The sequence below is a fragment of the Falco punctatus genome (genome assembly GCF_963210335.1).
Source record: "Falco punctatus genome assembly, chromosome: 1".
NCBI lineage: Eukaryota > Metazoa > Chordata > Aves > Falconiformes > Falconidae > Falco > Falco punctatus.
Genome location: NC_137580.1, coordinates 95,142,991 through 95,165,707, shown reverse-complemented (window position 1 = coordinate 95,165,707; position 22,717 = coordinate 95,142,991). Strand labels below are relative to the sequence as shown.

The following is a 22,717-nucleotide window of genomic DNA, read 5'->3' as shown; positions in this document are numbered from 1 at the left end:
ATCTGTTTTGGCCACAAATATTGCTGCAAACTCCGAGTCTCAGAAGCAGCTTAATGACAAATGCTTCACTTGTAAAGGTTCTTCAGGGGTCTTTAAAAGGGACAAACTACTGCATGCCGTGCCATCTGGCCATGCCAATGACCAGAAGAGCTACTTTGCTCAACTGATTTGTAGCTTCAGGAAGGTTAATGGAGTTAAGATTGCCTGCCTATTCTCATATATAGCCAAATCTAACATTTAACTGGGACAACAAATAAAAAAAATAAAAAAAAGTACTGGAGAAGCATTTAGACAACACGCATGAGTACTAATTAACGTCAAGAACAGTGCAGAAACTAGCCAGAAAGCTATAATCATGATTCAGAATTGAAGTGTGGGAGCTCATTTATCTTGTGCTTTCTCTATTATGTGATGACTCAGATTGTTTTGCTTTCCTGACTTCCACTGGACATTATCAATTATCCTTCTGCTTTTTGGTTTTTGTTTTCCCATGGATGACACAGAATCTCAGAAAAATTAAGATTTTTACTGCTCTGGAATTCCAATCAATCACTTAATTTTAGTCTAATTAAGAGGTTAAATTAGTTAAGGGTTCTAATTTCAGAGTTCTACCCTAGCTTCCTCTCTGTAGTCTTATGATGAAGTAATAAAAACACGTGCAAGAATGGTCAAGAGTTTCAACAACTTAACCAACATTTTCAAGAAGAGCTATTTTGGCATTAAAGTCATAACCATTACTGCGTCGGCCGTAGTATTTCACAGAATCACAGAATCAATCAGATTGGACAAGACCCTTAAGATCATGGAGTCCAAGCCTATCAAAAACTTCACGTGCCTACTGCACTCCCTGCAGACTATGGTCACTCTTCGAAGAGCCACTTATCTTCCTGTATTCAGATGAGGGATATCACTTTAATAAGTGTATAACCATTATTTGAAGGCTGTATTTTAATACTTATTTGAAAGCTGGTTTTGGGGGTTGCTTTTAATTTCATATGACTGGCAAAGCTTCACGAAGTCAGAGGATGCATCAGCCTGACATTCTTAGGGGAAGACACAAGTACAAGTCTGCCTTTGAAACAACTCATTTCTGCGAACAGATTGTCCTTTCCCTAAAACTCTCGTTTCCCAGCTTGGTGTTCTGCCAACCAGTTTTTTTGCTCATTTTGGTCAAATACAATATGCCGCGGGAAACACAGCTATTTGGAAACACGAGTTAAGTGTCACATGTCCCTCTGCTCTATTCTTCAAGTACTTGCTACCTCGCTGCCAAGATATCTAAATTAGCGTACTCCAAACCAGTCCCAAGAGAGTACAGACAGGGACTGGGAATGAAAGCTGCTGGTAAGACAAGCCACTCATGCAAGACAACCAGCGCATATACCAGCTCCAGGCTTATTACAGCAGCTTTACTGAGTTACATCTTTCCACAGATCAGAACACGCCGAGTGCATGCCACAGACTAAGGGGATATGCCGTCATGAATGAATAATCATTAGCCCAATAAATTCAGACTGGGCAACAGTGGACAAACTTTGTCAAGTACAAGGTGAGAAATGTTCACGTTACCTAAAGACAGGAGGGGGGACAGGTGTAAGACCCTTTGGTTGGATAAATGCCTAAATCCCACGTGCTACGCTCTGCTATACAATGAGCACTGCAGCAGCAAAACTGTGACCTTTTGGGCGCTGATCACATATACAGATTAAAAATTTAAGTTCCTCTCCCACCTTACCTGTCACTTAAGACAACCCCTTCTGCTTCTGGTGGAGCTATTGACAGCTGGAACGGAGTGTTGAAGTAATGCTGCTGCTCATCAGATCGATGTACTACTTCTCCTCCTCTGACTACCAAAAATCCAGAATCTCCCAAGTTGGCTGTATGTAAACGATGACTTGTTCTGTCCAGAACTACTATACAAGCAGTACTGCTTCCTGGAAAAGGAATACGTAACTGGAGTTAGCCTTAGAGAAATTGCTTGCTCTTCCATCCATTTGATTCATAGTCAATTTTTCAAAGCTTACAAATAAGAGGAAGTGGAAATAGTAACACCAAAATTAATATACAATGAAGGTAGCAAAATGCTAGAAACTTTGCAACACAAACTATGATTTTTGTACAGAACTCACTTTTCCTGCTTTGATTTTGGTAAACACATTATGCTGACAAATACCTGTTTTGTTCCACTTTATTTACAGTTTTCCATCCCACCATAGGTCAGCACATTCTGCTATAGGACTGGATTTACAGAAGTCACATAAAATACTGAAATTCCAAAATCATTGAGATAATAGAATTCTAGTAGCATCCATACAATGCTAGGTGCTCTCCACACAGTTTCACTCATCAGCTGTAAATAAACCATGTTAAGTAAAGAACTGCTTGCAATTAAGTATTAGGTAATATTGCATTACTCTCGTCAGAGCATTAAAATGCTTTTATCATATGGCTCTGTAGAGCTATCTTTCTATTTTAAAAAGTAATAATCCTGTCCCATCTTCAGGATACTAACTTCACAAGTTTAAAGAAAACATGTTTCAGAGACAAATACTATTCCAAGTTAAAGACAGACAGAACAGAAACATATCTACTTGTGAACCATGCTCAGAACTATCCCAGCTGTGCTTGAGGGCACTTAGGCATTCTTGATTTCACTCGCTAAGCAGTAGCCACCAACTGTGCTTGGTTGCAAGCCACAAAAATAACTGTCCTGCAAAGATACCCACCCACAGACTAAGCCCCTCACAGCAAACGGCAATCACTTCATTCCTGCGAATCGGACAGCACATCAGGAACTTTCATTCCTGAAGAGGGTGAAATACAGCTAAAGCATTTCTTCCTGCCTCTAACGTTCAGTCCCTATATCACTGGCTGGTGAATAACCTTTATCTCCTATCCTAAGGTTCTTCCAGTAGGAGCTTCCAAGCACAGCTACATGTTGGACAGACCACAAGCTTGCAAAAGCTAAGCTTACAGTCAGGCCTGCTGGTGCAGAAGTCCAGCTGGCTCTAGGCATCACCTATTCCAGACGCTTCCCCTTCCCAATATAGGGAGTTCCCTGCAATACGCTTGTACTGAATTTGTCCTCTAGTGGATCTACAGGACCTTCTCCACTCTTACTGTATGGTAAGTCAAAGCAGTATCTTAGGAAAAAAATCAGATTTTATATGTGACAGCATCCAAGATAGTTCTGCAATACAAGAATAGTGTTTAAATAAATGGGACAGTTTCCTCCCATTTCAGTTTTGCTCCAAAACACTTGCTAGATGCAATTGTGATGAACCAAGTATCAAGACCTGAAGCACAACAGCAGGGAAAACTTATTGCCTAATGAATCCTCCTTAATGAAGTCCTCTCCCTTCACTTTATTTTAAATAAACTCCAAATGCTCATTGCTGTGGTAATTCCAGGGGTTTATTTCTACTTCTAAAAACACTGTTCTCTGTTGAAGGAGAAACACTAAGGATCATTAGTTTCAAATTCTAACTCTATTAGCAGAGTGTAACTAGGAGGCCATGTGTGGAATGCAGATCTTGTGACTCAGCATATGCTGCTTTTCAGAATTCAAAAGGTCAAGCCACGCAGGGCTGCCTGTGTCTACAAAGCTGTTGTGAGAGCTCTCACCAGTGGCCCACTTTGTAGATCACTTACAGCTACATCTGCTTTGCACAAATAAGCACTATTAAACATGCAAAATCCTAATGTAATTAACGACCACTGCTATTTTAGTGATACTTAAGGTCACATCTGAGGTTCAAACCTATTCTTTCAGCATATAATGCAAGAACATCTGTTCCAAAGCTCAGCAGACAAGTTAAATATAGCTTACACAGCACTCTTCTGGCATAGAAGTTTAAGGTCAGGTGAGAAGCACGCATAGCATGCAGGGTAACACTTTCTTGGTGCATAAGAGGTCACATGCCCTTTAAAAAAGTACTCTGCTTTCAAGGTTGTCAGCTGAGGCCAAGCGTTGCCTCTCGTATCTGCTCACCACTCCCAGGGCAGCTGGATGCCCTGTCTAAAATCAAGTTTGACACAAGGTATGCTAAGCATCTACTTTAGCTTCTTTAAAAAAAAAAAACAAAAACCTGCAATGACACACACACACACCCTGCCCAATAATTATAAAAATAATATAAGGTACCAGTGATAGTATGATACAAACTACTTCAATCAACCAATTAGGTTAAAGTTCATTGGACATAAAAGGCAAGAGGAGCAGTAAGGGATGGAACGAGCAGAACTGCATCCAGCTATCGTCAGAAAATGTTTTTGCTCACATAGCTTAAGCAAAAAGCCACAATCAGCCATTAGGAGTTTTCATCAGAGAACAGTTATTTATACATGTGTCACAGAGAGCATGAGCGCACATGCCATAGCGTGTTCTACTGCAGAACTCATTTTGCAAATTCTTTGCAAGCACTGGTAAATTACCACCCTTCACACATAAAGGCCATTTGCCTTTTATTTTGTTATATACATATATGTGTACACACACACACTCACTCACACACAATAAGGATGCTACCAAGACAACTACATTTCTATGGGGTTTTGGTTAATTAAGAGAAGATAACCACCTGCAAATTTGTTGTAGAAGCTGGCAATAGATTTAAGCAACCTTGGCTAATTATATGTCTAGGTAACAGACAACACAGACCCAATTTATACATTTTTGCTCTCTTACCAAGCAAAGGTACTTTGTTCTGCAGCAGCTCACAATAACCTGCGGTGAGAATCCCAACAGGATTACTTGGTACAAACCGTCCTTCTTTTACTAAACGTTCACATGTTCGCATTAGAGTCCCTGAGAACTGAGAAGGGTCAACCCCATAGTCTCTCCAGCCACCTACACCATCTGCTACCCCTAGAAGAAAACAGAAAACAAGAGTTATACGAACAGAAATGGTTTCCAAACCAAGGGGGTTTATTTTTGACATCACTTAAAGATATTCAGCAACTAAAAAGTAGGATATAGCACCTGCTTGAAAAGCATTTTTGATTAAGGAAAAAAAAAATTCCAAGCATTTGTAAGGTAACTTCCGACATCAGCTCCTGAATGAATCTCTAAGTATAATCTGAATTTCTGAAAAGAAGGTAAAAGTCTACTACTGAGGACTCTGTGAGGACGACAACTTCACTAGAGAACAAGAAAGGGCGGGATTTGAGGGGGAAAGGGGTTCAACCACATTAACCTTTGATTGGCCCATTAAAAAGGAAGAAGAGGTTTTATTATTTTTAAATATGATGGCTGTTAAGATTTTAACTAGTATAGAAATTACAAAGAAACTCTTCCCACTATTCAGTGGCCAAAGTCTTCTTTCTCAAGCTCCCTGCTCATATTAAGGCTAACACTTTCTATCTGATAATGTAAGTTTTAAAATGGAAATTTAGTTTCTACAGAAAGTGTGTTCAAAAAAACATGTAACCAACACAACGCTGGGGCCTACCCCTTCCAAGGGCTGTGGCTTACAGCTGCAGCCAAGCAAGAGAATGAAATCTGATGACAATCCAGTCAATTTTCACTCAGTCATTCAAAACAACCTAGATACAAGAAAACCAGACCAGGTCCGCCAAAGCTTGGGAAGCTTCTGAGCAACCATAGAGGCAAACAGCAAAGATGCACATAGAAAAGGGAGGTGGTTAGAGGGAGGCGGGCAGCCAAGGCAATACTCTGCCAGCCATCTGGCTGAAGTGTTTTGAACTTCCTCACCTGGCCTCAACGATAGAAGTAAAATACTGTCTGAAGGTATTGTTTACCAGATAAAACTATTTCTACTTGGAAATTGTTCCAAAAATCTTTTTGATCCTCAGCATGTGAGGGACTAACCATTTCAAGCACAAGCTTCTGTAACATAATAAAGCTAAAACAACATTCGTGATAAAAGCACAACGAGCCAATTTCACGAGCCCAGACTGTGCTGAAGAACAGCAGTCTCCTTGGAAAAATTGCCACTTAGCAAATGCACGAAAATTTGACCGAGAAGGTAAGTTTGCCTCATCTACAAATGCCCTTCACATCGGACACCATCTGAAACTGAGACGGAAGGTTTAGAGCCGACCTTGGCACGAACTATAATCTGACAGGAGGTTATAGCCAGATTCTGAGCAGCCTATCAACATTAATCAGATTTCTCCCAAAAATAGTGCACAACCTTTCAGACACCTGCTTTGTCCCTTTGCTTTCTTAGAAGAATGTTAGAGGAATGCAGATCCTCGTATCCCCCTCTTCACACCAGACCTTGGGAAGAAGCTACTGCAAAAGCAACCCTGGCATTCTCAGAAACCCCTTTTCTGGTTTCTTCAAGAGTAAACTAATCCTCTCTTTACAGGTCACGCAACTCCAGGTTAATATTGGATTAACCCTTTGCTTTCCGCTGCCAGGCAGGCAGGCAAGTCTAGAATAAGAGATCATGGAAAAGTTCTAGATCTAGAACTCGAAACACAAACTAAGCTTCAGTTCAGATGATGGTTCTTGCTTTACATGATGTTACCAGACAAGACTGGTTTTTCCCTTGAAGATGAGCACAATCCAGATGTACCTTTGCTAGCTGAATACAGCATTGCTTCACTGACAACAGGGTTAATGCAATGGAAACACAATGTTTGACAAGTACTGTCCAAAGATTTTGGCTCCCAAGGTGGTTACAAAACAAGCTCAGCAGAAGTTACAGAGTTCCCTCAAGCGACCAGTAAGCCGTTTTTGCACTAGTTTTCTTGGGAAATATTAAACAGAAACACTACAGCATTAGCACTGAGTACAAGCAAGCCACCACAGCAAGCACCTGATAAGGTTAATTATCAAAACCTACTTCAATATTTAAAGCAAAAATAAGAGTATGCCACCTGATTTTTCTTTGCTCATTTCTTACTCCAGGCAGGAAATCTGAATCCGTGATCATGGCAGCACACTTCATACTCCATCTTGAGCCATGAAATGGCTTTGTCTTCCTTCCTGTCTGCTTTTTGCAAGCTATAAACAGCTTCAAGTACATTCTGCCAGTGCCTTCCAAAACAATCACACTCTAGACCGTCCACACATACACAGGTCCTCCACCTTAGCTTTGTACCAGACTTAAGAGAAGAGCTCGTCTGCTTAAGAATCAAGACAGCTGTACATTCCTTCTCCATCACTGGCACAGAAGCAAACAGGACCATCACGTTCATGAGCAGGCCCCGGCATTCACTTTCACTGCAACACCTCCATGACACCTCACCAGCTCATCAACCCGTGTGCCACTGCTCATATCTATTTCTTGTCCTTGCCCAAAATGGACAAAGTGGGGTTTTTTGCAAAGGTTTGTTGAGTTGGGTTTTTTTCCCCTCCCCTCTTTTTCTTTCTTTTTTTTTTTTTAAGCTGTATCTCTTAAAGATGATAGGTAAGTTCATTTAATTTAAGCTAAATGACCTTGTTCGCTCCCAAAGCATGGCTCACGGACACTGCCAGAGCAATCAAATGCTTCCTCCTGCTCCAGCATGCCAGGAATTACTGCAGCCACCCAGATCAATGGCAGCACCCAGGCAAAGCACATTCAGGAAGCTCTGTACTACACAGTGCCACCACCTAGGAAATATCCACATTTATTGTTTTTGTCTTAAAACAGAGTTTTTACATTCCCTAGGATCTTTAGCCATCCTGTTCTACCTTCGGCATGGTTTTAAAATAAAAACAGTATCTTTACATTCTACATTCTCAACAAAAACCAAACAGTTTTATGGGAAAGGAATATGTGACTTTTAAACAGACTGAATAAACCACTACTGAACCCGATGACATGTAGATGGGAATAAAGTTTAAGAAAACTTTGTGATGTTTGGCATACAGCAAACAAGGAGCAAAATGATTTGTGAGACATTTCAAACCCCAGAAGTAGCAAAACCTGAAAACTCAGCTCATAAAAATGGACTAGGTTTTCTGTAATAGCACATTTCCCCTTTGTCACTAAAGGAAAACTCAAAGGTACTGCTACTGGCAACATCACTGCCAAGGAATAATGCCAAGCTCTATTGATTTATATTATCTTTGTTGTCATCTAAGGCAAAAAACCCCCGTGAATATTCAAAACAACTACTGTTTTAACAAGCAAAAAGATTACTCAGGTTTTCATTTTCTTACTTTTCACCATAACACACTAAATATTGTCTTCCAGTATCCACCATTTAACTTAAAATAACCATCTTACAAAACAGGAATCACAGGGTATTTAAGACAAACTGCATGGCTCAGAAGAGTTGCTGAAATTGAACCGTACGCAATCCTTGATTTTTTTCCTAAGCTATTCAGCAAATGAGAAAATTTAATAGCAAGAACATTTCTTTGAATATTCCTTGTTCAAGCCTATGCAGAAATTACACAAATGTCCACGTGACACTGTGAAATGCCTGCGGCTAGACGAACCACCACTGTAAATAAAGTAATTGAAAATTTCACAATAAATTACTTCAAAAGAATAATAGCTTCTCAAGTATTTAACCATATTAAGGAGATCTTTCAGAATCTTTGAGAGTTAACACTCCACTACATCACCTTCTGCTGGAAAATACACAAATACTACTGCCAGATTAAATACTTGCTGCATGTGTCAGTCCAAAAACTGGCTCTTTCTAACTTCTTAAAAGATTCAGTGTATCAAGATGTCTCGGAGTGAGCTGTAAGGAAGTTTTAAGACAAAGCACGAGTGACTGATGCTGCAGCACTGAAACCGAGCAAGTGAAGATAGTGGCACTGAAACTTGTTAGAAGCTTATTGCAAAATTCTGAAAGCACCTGGGATAAAATGACAGTTGAAATGCAAACGCAAAGCTGTTCTGTGAACACAAAAGGTTAACTGCAGAAGCCCAGTTAACAGCCCACCAGTGCCAAGACTGGTAAATATGTGATTATCACCACACACTTTTGTAGGGCAGATCCAGATGTTTTACCTACTTCAGAGCAAACAGGAACTAAACAGGCTTAAAGTTCAGAACAAAACAACAGTATTAATCAAACGCTGTTTAAAATAAATAGTATTATGAGTGGAAGTTCTGACAAAATAACCTGCCCACGGTCAGAGCCCAAATGTATGACCCTGTCCCAAAAATCTCTTGAAAGATGGATACTTTCAAACGTTGTGTCAGCTGAGAACAATAATCACACACAGAAGCATCGGGCAGGCACGAACGTGCCAGCAGGAATTGCTTTTGCATACGACCACAATTAACCTGGTGAGACATTCCACACATCCTACTGAACTTTCAATTTCTTTACCTGAAGTAGCAATGAATCACTGATAAAAGAACATCAAAAGGATGTATTTGCAACTGAATTTTTTTTTTGCATCAAATACAGAAGGCTACAATGGTAACAAAGTGCTATCAGTGGCATTACACGCGTTTGAAATACAGCACCTAGTATCCGTCAACATACCAGAACTGAGATAAACTGATAAGATTTCTTGTTTTATCAGCAATGAGAATAAATCACACACCTAGGTATGTTTTCCATCCAAAGCAAGTCACATGCTCAAAGCCAGCACTAACTCTTCCAGCAGCTTCACCGGCAGCGGGTACGGGATGACAACGGTATGACCAAATGGTGTCTATGCCCCCGCGCCCCAGGTTCTGGCAAAGAAATAGCCTCGTTAAATACAAATCTCTAAAGGCAGATTGCGTGTGACTGATGACTAGTTACAAAAGGAAAGGTTACTTACTCACACTGTGCATTTTAGAAGTTCAGAAGAAGACCTTAAACTACCCTTGCATGAAACAGAAAGGTACTGAAGAATAACTGGCTAAGTGATTGTAAGGAACAAAAAGCAAGAGGCAAAGTGAGCGATGATGTCTTAAGAACAAACTGAAGGAGGAACAAGGAAGTGAAAACATTAAATTGTGCATCTATTTCCCAGAAAAAGCAGCACTTCCATCTTCCCCCCGCCAATACACTGTTGTTCCTGAAACAGGTTTTTACCACCAGGTAGATCTCTTACCCATTTTATTTAAGTATTCAAGCCTCAGAAATAGCTCAGTGGATTTGGGGAGCTACAGGAGAATGCTAAACTATCATTTATTTCTGCAAGTTTTGTAAAAACCTCCCCACACAGTTGTCACTATTTGATCTCTCAAGGTGTTGAGCAACCGTGGAACTTGTTTTCGTAGCTGGACTGCTACTGGTGGTTGGCACTTCAATGATGAAAAGGGGTAGGTACCGTGGGCAGACATCAGCCCAGCTGCACTGAAATTACTTACAGCCTGAACCATCTCAGGCTCACAACATTAATAGTGTGGATGAACCAAAGTAAACAGTGGGAGATTTCTGCAACATTTCCTGCGACATAGGTATGATTACAGCCTCACCTACTGTATTGTGTTCAGCTTTGTTTATTTCCTTCTGTGATTTGACAGAACCTGCTTTTCGCTCAAGCCAAGATCTGCATGAGTGGAAAACTGTCCACTACCACCAAGTATCAACAGCACTCAAAATTAAAGTAAGTGTTGAACTGCAAATTCTGATCAGAATATGTAGCCTGCAATGCCCTTGCAGGAACTGTGGTAAAGAATAATGAGATTTAAGTTTCATTCTCAGAAAGGGAGCTACCACATTTCTAAGAGGTTACACTCAATGCTACTTCAGAACAGCTCTGCTGACATTGGGATTAGTTGTATTGACAAGACTGCCAGTGAACAGGATTGTTAATGTTTCTCAGTCTGTAGTTTCTCCACAAACAACAGTACTGATGCTCCCATGTTAAAAAGAAAATTTCATTTGGTCTATTACAAGCTAAGATACATATATGATTTTTTTTTCAAATCACTGCTTACTCCCTCTAACAGGTCCAGAGTTGCCCCAGTGGAGTAGGTGAAAGGCTACTCTGAAGCAAGCAAACAACTTGCTTCCTTCAGCGTGATCAATTGTGATAAGGCAGCAATCTCTTTAACAGGTATGATACCAAATAAACCACTTCACATAGTCTTAATTGACCTTCAGGCATCAAAGTAAGAATCCCTTCCTCCTCTACAGTTGCCAGAACAACCTTGACATTTCATCTGCAAATCCTTTTAGGTTTGGTAGCTTACTTCCCTTGATGACAGCGAGACTAACAATATTTCAGGGGCTTTGTCACTCTGGACTTCTACATACCTCCTATGCAGGCTGCTGAGAAACAATTTTCAAATAAAGTGCAATTCCTTTCAGTTCCTGCTCCCCCTTACCCCAGGGAGTTGGGAGGGGGATTAAAAAAAAAATAAATATCAAGATTTGCAGCAGATAGAACAGTTGCCAAATTTTAAACTTTGCAGTGGACAAACAGTACCCTGCTGCCAGACAGTTTTTTCCTACTACTGCTGGGGGACAGAAATAGTTTGGAAGACTAGTCAAGTCACACTGGTTACACCCAAAGTTCTACCCAGCACAGACATTGTATAAGTGATGCTGTCACGGGATGCGCATTGGTTGCTGTAATGTTTCAATTATGAGTCACACAACAGCTTGGAAAATCCATAAAAAAACTAGCAAAGACATCAGAAGCCTGATAAGGCAGAAATAAGCAAGAAAAGGCAGATCCTACCAAAAGAAAAAAAAAAATCACTAGCATGAGACATCTCAATTTATAAACAAGCTTCAATGTTTAGTTTTGTTAGATCAGTGCTTATGTAAATGTAAAAGTGTTTAAGTTGATTTTTAAGATTTGCATTTTGCTCCCCATGCACTAAAAATTCTTGCATGCTAAGCAGGAAAAAACAAGTGTCAAGTTTCTGAAGAGTTTTGGGTTTTAGCTTTGAAAAACAGTATTTCTGTCCTCAAAAGCTACACAGGCATGCCTTCAGATACAAAGTAGTACACAACATCTACCAAGTGTCAAGAAGATATTAGATTATTCTGAGGATCCGGACAACCAAGACACTGACAGTGAACATACAGAAAGGTACAATATGGTACAAGCAGCAGCAAAAAGGAAACACAGGCCAGAATTATAAAGCTCTAGAGATTAGTATTAGTAGTAAAGCCATTTCCTTTTCCTCAGAGTGATCCCAAAGGAAACACTCTGGTTTCTCTCTGTGTTTAGGATGGGAAGAAAACATGCAAATTTAACAGATGAATCCCTGGGGTTTTGTCTTATTTTTACTTTTGTCTGGGATGTAAGTACAGCAGTAACAGGCCTTGTCAAGCCTTTAATAATGAAGGGAGGACTAGAAATAACATGAATCTTCATAAGCACTCTGTTGATCTTACACTATGAAAGGATAAAGCACAGACTAGAAGACACTGTTAAATTTTCAGCCGTTAGACTATACAGTATACATGTAACAAAAGCAGTGTTTAGCATTTTCGTATTTGCTATAAACATGCTGCCTAGTCAACTTTTGTTTGACCTAAGAAATGAATCCCCAAGCACTCATGCCAAATGGCTGGGAGTAGCTCTTTCACTGTTACACCACACCCATATCCATCCCACACAGGCATGCTTTCCATATATTGGTTCTAGAAAAGACTGGCATGGAAGAATTTTCAATTAATTATCTGGCATGGCTTTGTCACTGATGACTACTAGGGCAGGGTAACTAAGTGATATGCTTTAAATCTACTGTTCTCTAAAAGCGCCCTTACTGCATCTTGTGTTCACTTTAGCTGAAACCACGTGAGCCTCTTCACTACTAACTGAAAAATTAAGCTTGAACAGGAACAGTTCAGCTCACCCAGTTTTGCTGAGGTGCAGAGCTGGGCAGGTATTGAGCTAGTACAAAACTTATGAGGCTCTTTAAAAAAAAAATCATTCAGGAACCTCTGATTTGCGGTAAGAGCAGGAGCAACTGAGGGCTGGAAAACACCAGTGCTGAAACTTTCTGCAGCAGTGTAGAAGAGCTGGTTGAGAAACAGAGGGCAAAGAGATGATTGTAGTAGCAGAAACAAGGAAAAAACTACTGTGTCCGTAAACCTAAGAACACAGATGAAGAAAAAGCATGGAGTTAGACCACAACAAAACCCACCAAGAACGTCACTGTTTGCAGAACGTACAGTGATCTTGCTTTTTGATACGTATATTAGAAAAGCAATAAAGAGCTAACATGAAAATAGCTTTACAGGGGGGGAAAAAAGCATCAACACCAACTGCTTTTCTATTTAAATTATTTTCTTCTTGGTACTTAAGACATCCTGGTCTGAAGCCTTCTTTGCTGTCTGATCCTTAAGCAGAGTTATAATTCTGTTTGTTTTCAAGTTGCCATGAAAATTAATGCAAAGATCAACTTGGAAATGCAATTCTCTGTTGATTCCAGCAGGAAGACAAGACAAGCTGTAAGTCCACAGACAGCAATTACCAAATACGGCCAAAAAACCCTAAACATGATCAAATGGGTCTAAATCTACCTGCCTCCCCATGCAAAGACTCCACCTATAAGAAATGCAGAATCTCCTTTACTCTTATGGGCAAACACTGATTGCTCATTTTTTTATCAGTGCTGGCCTGGTATGAACTTTAAGAGGCAGCCAGCCTTAGTCACATGTTAAAGTAAGGTCGTCCAACAGCTAATTCTAACAGAAAAAAGTTTCTCTGGAACAGGCACAACAAAAAGGGTGCAGAGTATCTAAAACACATCGACTGATTTTCCACATCTCCTTGAAAGCGGGAGCATCACCCTTAGAGTAACAGTTCCCTTGAGAATAACCAGCAATAACTGTTACCTAGCACCAAGCTACAGCTTCCCAAAAAAAACGTCTCAGCTATATTAAACGACAACCAGGTTACAATGACAGCACCGAGTTGTGAAGAATCACCAAGCACCGTCACACCGTGAGATACTGCAGTGCAATCCCACCAGCTTTAAAGTAAAAAAAAAAAAAAAAAAAAAAGGCAGGGGGAGGAAGCTTTTCTTTTTTTTTTTTTCCTTAAACGTCAAAGTTGTGGTGAAAATTTCCTTCTGTTAGCTGCCTGAAAACTAAGTTTTGCAGAGTGTCCGTCAGCCAAATTCAACCTCGACTACAGAGGAAAAAGGTCAGGCACTGTCAAAAGCAATGCTGCTCACAAACTGGAGATGCCATTGATTATCTATAATTATTCACTACTTCTAAAAATCTGAACACTTGAGGTTCATTTCGCACATGAATCCGCAGCAGAGAGCGTCACCAGGATAGAACCAACCCTGAAATTGGAAGTTTGACATTTGAAACCGGCCTCAATGTCACTTTGCCTTTCACTTGACAAGGACACAGCACGCGCCGAGACCGAGACCGGGAAGTGTCCCTTTCCATCACCTTTTTCTGTGGAAATGCAGCACACAGACAGGGGGCTCGGTTAGGTTTTAAAACGATGCAGAAAGCGACCTACAGGAGCCAGGCCTCGGGGGCACCCACAGGTGAGGCAGGGCTGGGCCCCGACCCCCACACACCGCCCCAGCCCGGCATGGGGGGGGGGGTCGTAGGGCAGCAAGGGGATTCCTTTGGAAAGGGAATAAAAGAAAATAAAGGGGGAGAGCCCTCGGAGCTGGCATTTACCGGCGGAACCGGCTCCTTTGTCTGCGGCCGCGGGCAGGGCCCCGGCAGCGCTCACTCACCCAGCACATCTGCCGACCGGTGCCGGGCCACGAAGCAGGCGTCGTCCCCATAGCACATGCCTTTCTTGAGGATGCCCTTGCGGAAATCTTTGCCGAAGCCACAGCTGGCTGTCACCAAGCTGTAGTCGCGGGAGTCCGTCTGCGAGAGGCCGCCCAGGACTGCCCGGGCCACCAGCCTGCCATAGGAGAGCACCGAGAACATGGCGTGGGGCGCCCAGCAGCCCAGCGCCAGGAACGCGGGGAGCCACCGGCGCAGCCGCCTCCTGACCTGCGAGCGCCCGCCGCAGGGCGCCAGCCTTCCCCTGCCCGCCGGCCGGCTCGCCTCAGCCTCAGCCTCAGCCCCAGCCCCGCCGGGCCGCGCTGCCCCTCCTCGGCCCGGCCCCTCGCCCTCCCGCCCCCCGCGGGGCCGCCTCGCCCCTCCGGGCCGGCTCCCGCCCTCGCCCCCGCCGCCCGCGCTGCCCCTCACGCCCCGCGCGCCGGCCCCTCGCAGCCGGGCTCGTCCTTCCGCGCCACCCGCCCCCCCCCGAGGGGGGCTCCGCCGCCTCCCCGGCCGGCCGGCGCTGCCCCGCGCAGCTTCCGGACGCCCTGCCCGTCGCGCCGCGAGGTGGCCCGGTCAGAGCCGGCGGTGCCCGCTGCGCCGCCCCCGCACCCCGCCGGCCGCAGCCGCCATCTTGGCCGCGCGTGCTGAGGCCCCGGCGCTCGGCAAAGCGAGCGGAGCGGGCGGGCGGCGAGGTCAGCCCCGCCCCCGCCCCAGCGCGCCTGCGCGCCCGCCGCCGCCTGCCCTCATTGGCTGGCCGCCGCCTCTCATTTGCATCTTGCGGGACAATAACAGCGGGCGGCTCCCGGCAGCCCCCGCGGCGGCGCGGCACGGCGGGGTCGGGGGTTGGGCCCTCGTGTGCCCGGGCGGGGGGCGCCGGCGCCACCGCCCCCTCACCTCCAATTATCCCAATTACGCTTTCCACAGTGAGGCTGCGCCTAACACAGATCCTTGCCCTCCACGCCCGCATCGGGCCGCATGTCTGGCGTGCTCCAAATAACTCAAAGGGACTCGGTGGCCGTTTGTACTTTCTGGCTATTAAGGACGGTTATGTGAGTCACACCACGCAAAAAAAAAAAAAAAAAAAAAAAATTAACTCTTCCTGTTTTTCCCTGGCGGGGTGCAGCTAGGGATAGAGGTGGCTTGCTGTGACACGTGATGTTTGTGTGGTTTCTGTGGGGATCCATGAAAGTGCAGAGCGTTCATCCATCCGTTTTGGGTAAGGGCCGTGAAATGCCAAACCAAACCCTCCCGAGAAGGCCACAGCGCGCAGTCATCGTGCAAAAACCCACTATAATTATTTTAATTGCAGGTGGGCGTGATACAAAGGCAGCCAGCCGGCTTTTAGGTGTTCCCCCTGTATGACTTCAAAGCCACTGACAAATTCAAGGCATCAATGCTTTAGAAGACCCACCACCAGTTCAAAAAGACTCAATTCCTTGTCTTCTGCTGCTCAGCTTTCCATGCTGCTCCTGGGCGTGCGGAATGGCTTGTCCCTTCAGAAGCTCCTAGCAGGTAGCCCTGCATAACGTGCACAAATGAATTTAACGCCTCCCCATACACATGCGTGAAGAGGCTGCTGCTTCTGCTTCGTTCTACAACCTGAGATGTGTAAATAACAAAACAATAGACAGGTGTAAATAAAGCAGATGTGGGGGTGAAACCTGAACCCCAAGCTGACTCCGGTGAAAGCAAAAGCTGTGCAGCATGTGCTCCACAGTTCCAACCCATGAGGAACATTAACGAAGCACCATCATTACAATAGCGTTAAGGGACAGCAGGCATTTCACTTGCTGTGGATCTTGACAGAGACTAGAGACAGATTCCTCCCCTTTCAACTGCTAAAGGCTTAAGCAATGCGTGAACATTTTCCAACTAAAGCTGAAATTGTATTCAAACTTATTACAAAATTAATCTGACCATTAGAACGGGGAGAAGGAAAGTGCAGCAAACACAGAGAGCAGCCCAGGCCCAGCTCCGGTGAATTAGGAAAGTGCTGCAGAGCCGAATTTGCCAACATGCTGGAGATAAGGGTGTGCTGCTGCCAAGGCCTGTCCGGGTGTGTGGGATGACAAACAGTACTTGCAAGATAGCTCTCCTAAGCAGCAAACATCGCAGCCTCACCCTGCCCTGTATCTCTAGGAGGAAAGGGAAGCACATATTTTCAGTTTCCCCCACAGAGTCATTCTTTCCCTCCCCTCATTCTCACTCTTCTTCCTCCTTGTGCAGGTCCCTGCAACGGTAATTCCAGCCTGGCCTAACCTCCTTTTTTTTAGGGCAGCGGACTGCAATCCTGCTGACAGGGCCAGGGTGCCCTGAGGCAGCTCTGGTTAGCGCCAGGGGATCTGTCCGACAGTGGCTGGGCATGCCCTGCTTCTCAACCTGGGATCCCACACACATTTCCAACTAAACCCAAGTTCTCAACACGTTTCCCAGAGCGGGACGGGATGCTCCCCAGACCGCTTTGCCAATCAGCCATGGCTCTCAGATTAAGAAACTTGGTATGAGCGCATGGCTGTCAAACAGACTTGGTGGAGCGCGACTCCATGTTTCGATAAGGGCTCCAAAGCCAAGGCACACGATGAGCTGCTTAGACTCTTCCATCCCTGCTCACCCACCCAGGTCTGCCCAAAAAGCCAAGGAAGACTACCTCATTTAAGTGGTAATTAGTAACCTTTGCTGAACTCTTTCACTCCTGCATGATGATGCTGTACCCAGATGAAAAACTGCTATTGGTTTTCATTCAAAGGATCACTCAGCTCCTGTGAGACAAAGAACAACCATTTTTAATTAAATAGGACAGAATTGGTTTTTCCCCACTGTTCACTATCAGCCCAGATCTTCCTGTAAATCCCTCCTGGTACATGCCCTGCTGCCTCACTCAGTAGTATTCTTGTACCCTGAGGGTCGATAATCCTGCCAAGTGATATTTATTTAAAATTCTCTCGAATGCACAAACTTGGCACAAAAACTGGGGCAAAAGGCATCCCCTGGTTACTGCAGCTGGGTGGAATCTTCCCACCTCAAAGTCCAAGATCCATTTACATCATTTAAGCTGCAAAACAAAATGAACTCTTCCTGCTCGGCTTGCTCAGACAGACTAGTAAATGCAATGGGGAGGGCTAAGCAGAAGTGCTGTACAATGCAATCAACTGTTGAAGACACAAGCAGGTTTTCAGCTCATATTAAGACTGATTCACTTGTAACTGACGTCAATCCTCCCTCCCTAGTATCTTAGCCTTGAGATTGGAGTATGATAAATATTACCTGTAATGCCATCTGCTGTACAGAGACAGCCCAGGCTTCTCACTATTTATTTAAGGGCTAATGTCGTGCTAGACCAGAATGCAGTTTATTTCAGCCTGATTTGACTTTGTTTTTTCTAATTAAAAATGCCTGTCCACTTGAGTTTTTAAAGTCATCTGTCATAAAAAGATCTCTTTTGAAAGAGATCTGTCACCTTGAAAAGATGAAGTTCAAGATAGCACAGTTAGCATCAAACAGAAAACTAATGTGAGAAGGATGATACCAGTCAAGATGCTGCGTCTGAAGACAGCCATCTCAAACGATGGGTCTAGGGGAACTAGGGACCTTCCAAATCCTAGCTGTCTGAAATCCTGGAGAGCTGATGTATTTTGTGCATCAGTTTCTCCCACAATTCCTTTAGAACCTCACCCAAGTCATCCAGCTTCTCTATAAAATACAAAATATTGTAGCCTGATGGCAACTCTGACTTTCTGTTAGTGGTAAAATTGTTTTGAATGGCATCAAACTGAAAATACATATTTAGCTCAAGTAATGCACATACAAAACTGTTTCCTTTTAGGATCGCCTCCTCATTTTAGGAGTTTAAAGTAACAGGAATTATACCACATTCTAGAGAAGCTCTTTCATGATAGTAACTCTTTTGAACATTTTTCATTACTAAAAACTTCCTAACACTAAAACCTGAGTCAGTCAAAAGCCTTGTATACGGTGTGTGCAGAAAAAGCAGCACACATTCAGCCAAATAGCTTGAACACCTCCACCATAATTTATTCAGGCCATGGTTATTAAGCTAATTCTACTATGAATTAGTTTAAATTTTCAAAAAGAAACTGTTTAATCAAAAGGACACATGTCCATGGGCAGAATTTGTGTCATTGTCCCGCTGAAGAGAAACATGTTGACTTTGCCAGTTTACTCACTCAGATTTGCATATTTGTAGCTACGTGCAGGACAGATACTGGTGCACTGTTCTGAAATCTCCAGTGTCTTTTGTTCTGAGAAACAGCAATAATTTTAGATGTGTGGAAGAAAATGAAGCATTTAAATCTCAAGTAATTTTAAAAGGGAAGGGCTGTAGTGAAAGTTATATAGTTAAAAAATAAAATGTAACTGATCTATTAAAATAAGCTTGGATGAGAAACTGAAATGTAAGTAGTGCTTTCTGCTTAGTCTTAGCATTTCATAAAAGACATCTGTGTTAGTTTTATTTGTGTTTATAATCAGTTACTTCCCCTAGTTTTACTCTGCTTGATGGGACTTAATCCTGCCATGTTTGGATTGCAAATGCCACACTGTGATGCTTAAACGCACATCAAAATCTCACTGTTCAAAATATAATTAAAAATACACATACAGTAAATCCCTTAACATGTTTTTTAAGAGACAGCTATCTATTGCATCTTAAACTGCTTGAGTTTTTATTTTATAGGACCTCTCACATGAGGATCACAGTGCCCTTTTTAATTATTAACTCACTCATGTTGATAGGATAAATTAAAATCTCTGTGATGGAGAACATGCATTATTTACTAATGTCCTCATCTTGTCCTACACACTGTGGAGTCGGCTCTTTGGAATCTGCTTCCGAAGTGTAACACAAGTGTGGTTTTTGTGGTGGTGGTATTTTTCAAATGTTTTTTCTTACATTTGGCTTTTGTTTTGCCTTTCTTCTCAGTATGACAAAGGTGGGGTTTTTCTATATTCTTTGTGTTTCTTTCTGCAGGGACTTTACTTACTGCATCCTGTTTGTGCATACGTATTTCTGGAGAGGTTTCATGACTTTATGGAACTATCACATCCTACAGTTAAGGAATTCAGAGTTAGTCACTTAATCATTAATAAAGAGGAAACTTAAGTGACACAACAGCTGTGTTCATCCTATTCTTCTTTTACAGCAAGTATTAGAGATGCGTTTAGGTGAACTACTGGTTTGAGTAAAGCCTTAACTTACTTCTGAAAAAAAAAGTCATGAGAAAAACAGATGAATTACATTATACTTTGTTATTGAACAATTGACCAGTTCTATTTCAATGGTAGATGCAGTAAGAAATAATACCTCCTTCTTCATCCAGTTCCTGCCCACATGCATTCAGGATGCAATCTGTGCTTGAGAATAGCTTGCAGATTTCAGCACGGCTTGGTTTTCATCTAGGAATCTGGTCCCCTGTGTACCATCAGCTTTGCAAAGTAATTCTGGATGCAGAAATAATGTATTAAATTATATTTTTCCCTTGTGCATTGTCAACGGCCCTTTTTAAGGATTTTAAACACCGAAATGCATCTAACAAGTACGGTTGCTTTAATATTAATTATCTCATGACACTGCAGTTGAACAAGTCATAGAGAAGACTGAACATGACCCATGATGATAAACAATGAACTAAGCAGCACTCTACCTCTGAGCCTGCAAACTAAGTTCCAAGTTTCAAAATTTGCAGGACTTCTAGGTAAGAGAAACATCTTCATCCTTGTTAACAGGCCAAATGTAGCGTATGAGAGCTCAGTCAAGGAAGTTGAAGGGACTGTAAGCCCCTAGGTCAGCTTCGCCCAGGGAGAAGTCTGACCTCCAACACATGGCAGCGAAGGAAAGAGCAGCCACATGCTCAGGCTGTTCCATCCTGCAGGCTTGCCTCTCCCAGCTGTGACAAGCACCACAGCAATTAGAAGTAAAACTCAAAAATCTGTTTTACTTTCCCTCAAGCAAGAGGATGTGGAAACTTCACTCACTTAATAGTGGCAAAAGTAAAGAGCTTCACTTGCCTTTTAACAGGCAGGAAAACAAGCTGCCTTTATGCAGGGGACTGTTGCCTTCCTAAGGCCTCCTTGAAGCTGCAAGACTTCTAATGGCTGGCTGCAAACAGGTCCTCAGCTGACTTTTGCAGCCTATGCCCATCTGCTTTTTTAAGCAGGGCCAAAGACACTAGAGTTTTCACAGTAATGCACCAATATCTGTACCGAACACAACTGAGAATATGCAAATCTGCACGAGTAAACTGGCAAAGTCACCACATTTCCCTGCTGTGGGACAATGAAAGATACTGTTTTTTAAAGAGTCCCACAATTTCCTCCAAATAGAGGCATATATTCTTATCTATGGCTGCAGCCAGTCCTGGCACAGCCTTAGTGAGAAGCTAAAAGGAGTCATCCTATGATGCCATTTTTACAATCACTTTTCAAAATGGAAGTGTCTTCAAGCCTGAAAAAAAACCCAACACTAACATCATTTAGGAGATGTTACTGAAAGGAAATGCATGAATTTTTCCAATTTAATCAAACTAATCTCAGAAACTGCTAAGAAACAGAGGCTAAATACATCAGTTCTTCCCCAAGGAAGAAGGCAAATACAGTAACTTTGGGCTACATTTCTTTTAACGTAAGGAATGCAGAACGGAGACCCAGGTGAGACTACTATTGCACGTAAGGCATGCAGAGATCTGAAGGACAGTGGAATACACTGGATTCTCACCTTTGTGTCATCATGTCCTTAGAAGAATGAGGGGGAGGATCCATCCAAGGGGAAGGATGACTCCAGAATTTTGCCATGCAACATGAAGCTATTTCAAATCCATCCCAAGTCACCAGCTCTTTGATAATATCAAATGACCTCGGTAGCCTTGTACTACGTGAGGCAGACAACAGTGTGTCTTGCATAACTCATCAACACCTTTGTGAACAATTGGCTCTCATGCAGCAAAGTGTGAAAAAGTAACAAAGATGTTGCATGCACTGTGGAATTATTTCAGTTTTGAACAGAAGAAGCTGGAACATCTCTGAGGTACTAAATTTGCATGCCAGCATGAAGTCAGGTTCTTCAGACTTTGTGACCGGCACAGAGAGCAGTCAAGTGTATTTAATGTAAAAGACAATGTGCCCTCTTGTGGTCTCAAGGCTTTTGTTGGCTTCCCTTCAAGACGATAGGAATTAACCTAGTGAGAATAAGAAACACTGTGTTAACAATGCACTTGTCAGTTTGATGCAGGGACAAACATTGTGAAGTTGCTTCTGATCAGATAATGCAGGACACCGACTTCAGCAAGTTTAAAAAGTAATCTCTTGGTTGGAACTGCAGCCTGGACGTTAACATTTGTAAGATGACTATAAGGAACTGTGATCATTTAGTCACTCTAGCTCAGTTTTGCCAAGTAAGTATAAAACCAGCTGGTTTTATTGCAAGTTTACAAAAAAGATTAATTAATGAATATGCACACTGAACATTAAAGACCCATGGTGTTTTCAAAATTGGTAAGACTTTAACAATTAGTTTAAGAAAAGTATATTACTAGAAACAAAGTTGCAAAAATATGCTACACATGGAAATTTATAGCTCAGGAGGGGTCATTTCCCATATTTTTTGTATCACCTTCCAACAGCATTTTTGCCCAAACCACGTATGTGGCTTGCTTACACTTAAGCTACTATACCTTAAACCCTTCCCTGTTGCCCTTGGCTTGGTACTGAGGGGCCATGGCCACCCAGACTGCCAGTTTCTGAAGGGGCTGGGTGGCCCATGACCACCACAATGGCAGCAGTGAGGCGAGCATGGTGGCCTCACAGGAGGCCATAGGCAGCCAAAGGTTGTCTGGTTATAATAGGCTAGTGTGCCTATTTTATAAATGTGTATTATTCATATATTTATATAGAATATAAATTATATTTATAGTCTATATAAATATATATAATATTTATAAAATATAGATGATTTATAGTTATAATTATAAATTATACAATTTATAGTTATAAAAAATAGGCTGGTGTGTGGCCTCACCCCAAGCGTCCCTGCACTGAGGGAAGGTGACAACATCCAGGGCCTGGCCTTGCCTCGCCTCAAGTGTCCCCGCGCTGAGGGAGGCTGGGAACAGCCCAGCCCCGACCTCTACCCCACCACCCG

General features: G+C 42.7%; 1 protein-coding gene and 2 long non-coding RNA genes across 8 annotated transcripts in view; 1 reads left to right on the top strand and 2 right to left on the bottom strand.

Annotated features, from left to right (window-relative positions):
* The window catches only part of PPTC7 (protein phosphatase targeting COQ7), a 23,582-nt gene extending 8,454 nt beyond the window's left edge, over nucleotides 1–15,128 (bottom strand). Inside the window, exons 1-3 of the mRNA XM_080406773.1 lie at nucleotides 14,526–15,128; nucleotides 4,688–4,867; nucleotides 1,736–1,934 (exon numbers count right to left, since the gene is read on the bottom strand). Of these exons, the coding sequence (XP_080262899.1) occupies nucleotides 1,736–1,934; nucleotides 4,688–4,867; nucleotides 14,526–14,727 (581 nt within the window). The 5' untranslated portion in view covers nucleotides 14,728–15,128. The remainder of the gene's footprint in view (nucleotides 1–1,735; nucleotides 1,935–4,687; nucleotides 4,868–14,525) is intronic.
* On the top strand, nucleotides 9,606–15,992 carry LOC308071480. Its single transcript, XR_013931226.1, has 3 exons — nucleotides 9,606–14,327; nucleotides 15,689–15,781; nucleotides 15,875–15,992. It is a non-coding gene; the product is annotated as an uncharacterized lncRNA (long non-coding RNA).
* Nucleotides 15,845–22,710, bottom strand: LOC308071466. 6 transcript variants are annotated; one of them, XR_013931219.1, is made up of 5 exons: nucleotides 22,595–22,710; nucleotides 21,296–21,755; nucleotides 18,750–20,022; nucleotides 17,213–17,324; nucleotides 15,845–16,700 (listed from the first exon to the last, which is right to left on the bottom strand). It is a non-coding gene; the product is annotated as an uncharacterized lncRNA (long non-coding RNA). The 6 variants fall into 6 exon arrangements; XR_013931217.1 differs by having other exon boundaries at nucleotides 17,213–20,022; XR_013931218.1 differs by having other exon boundaries at nucleotides 15,845–17,324.
* Nucleotides 22,711–22,717: the final 7 nt, after the last annotated feature.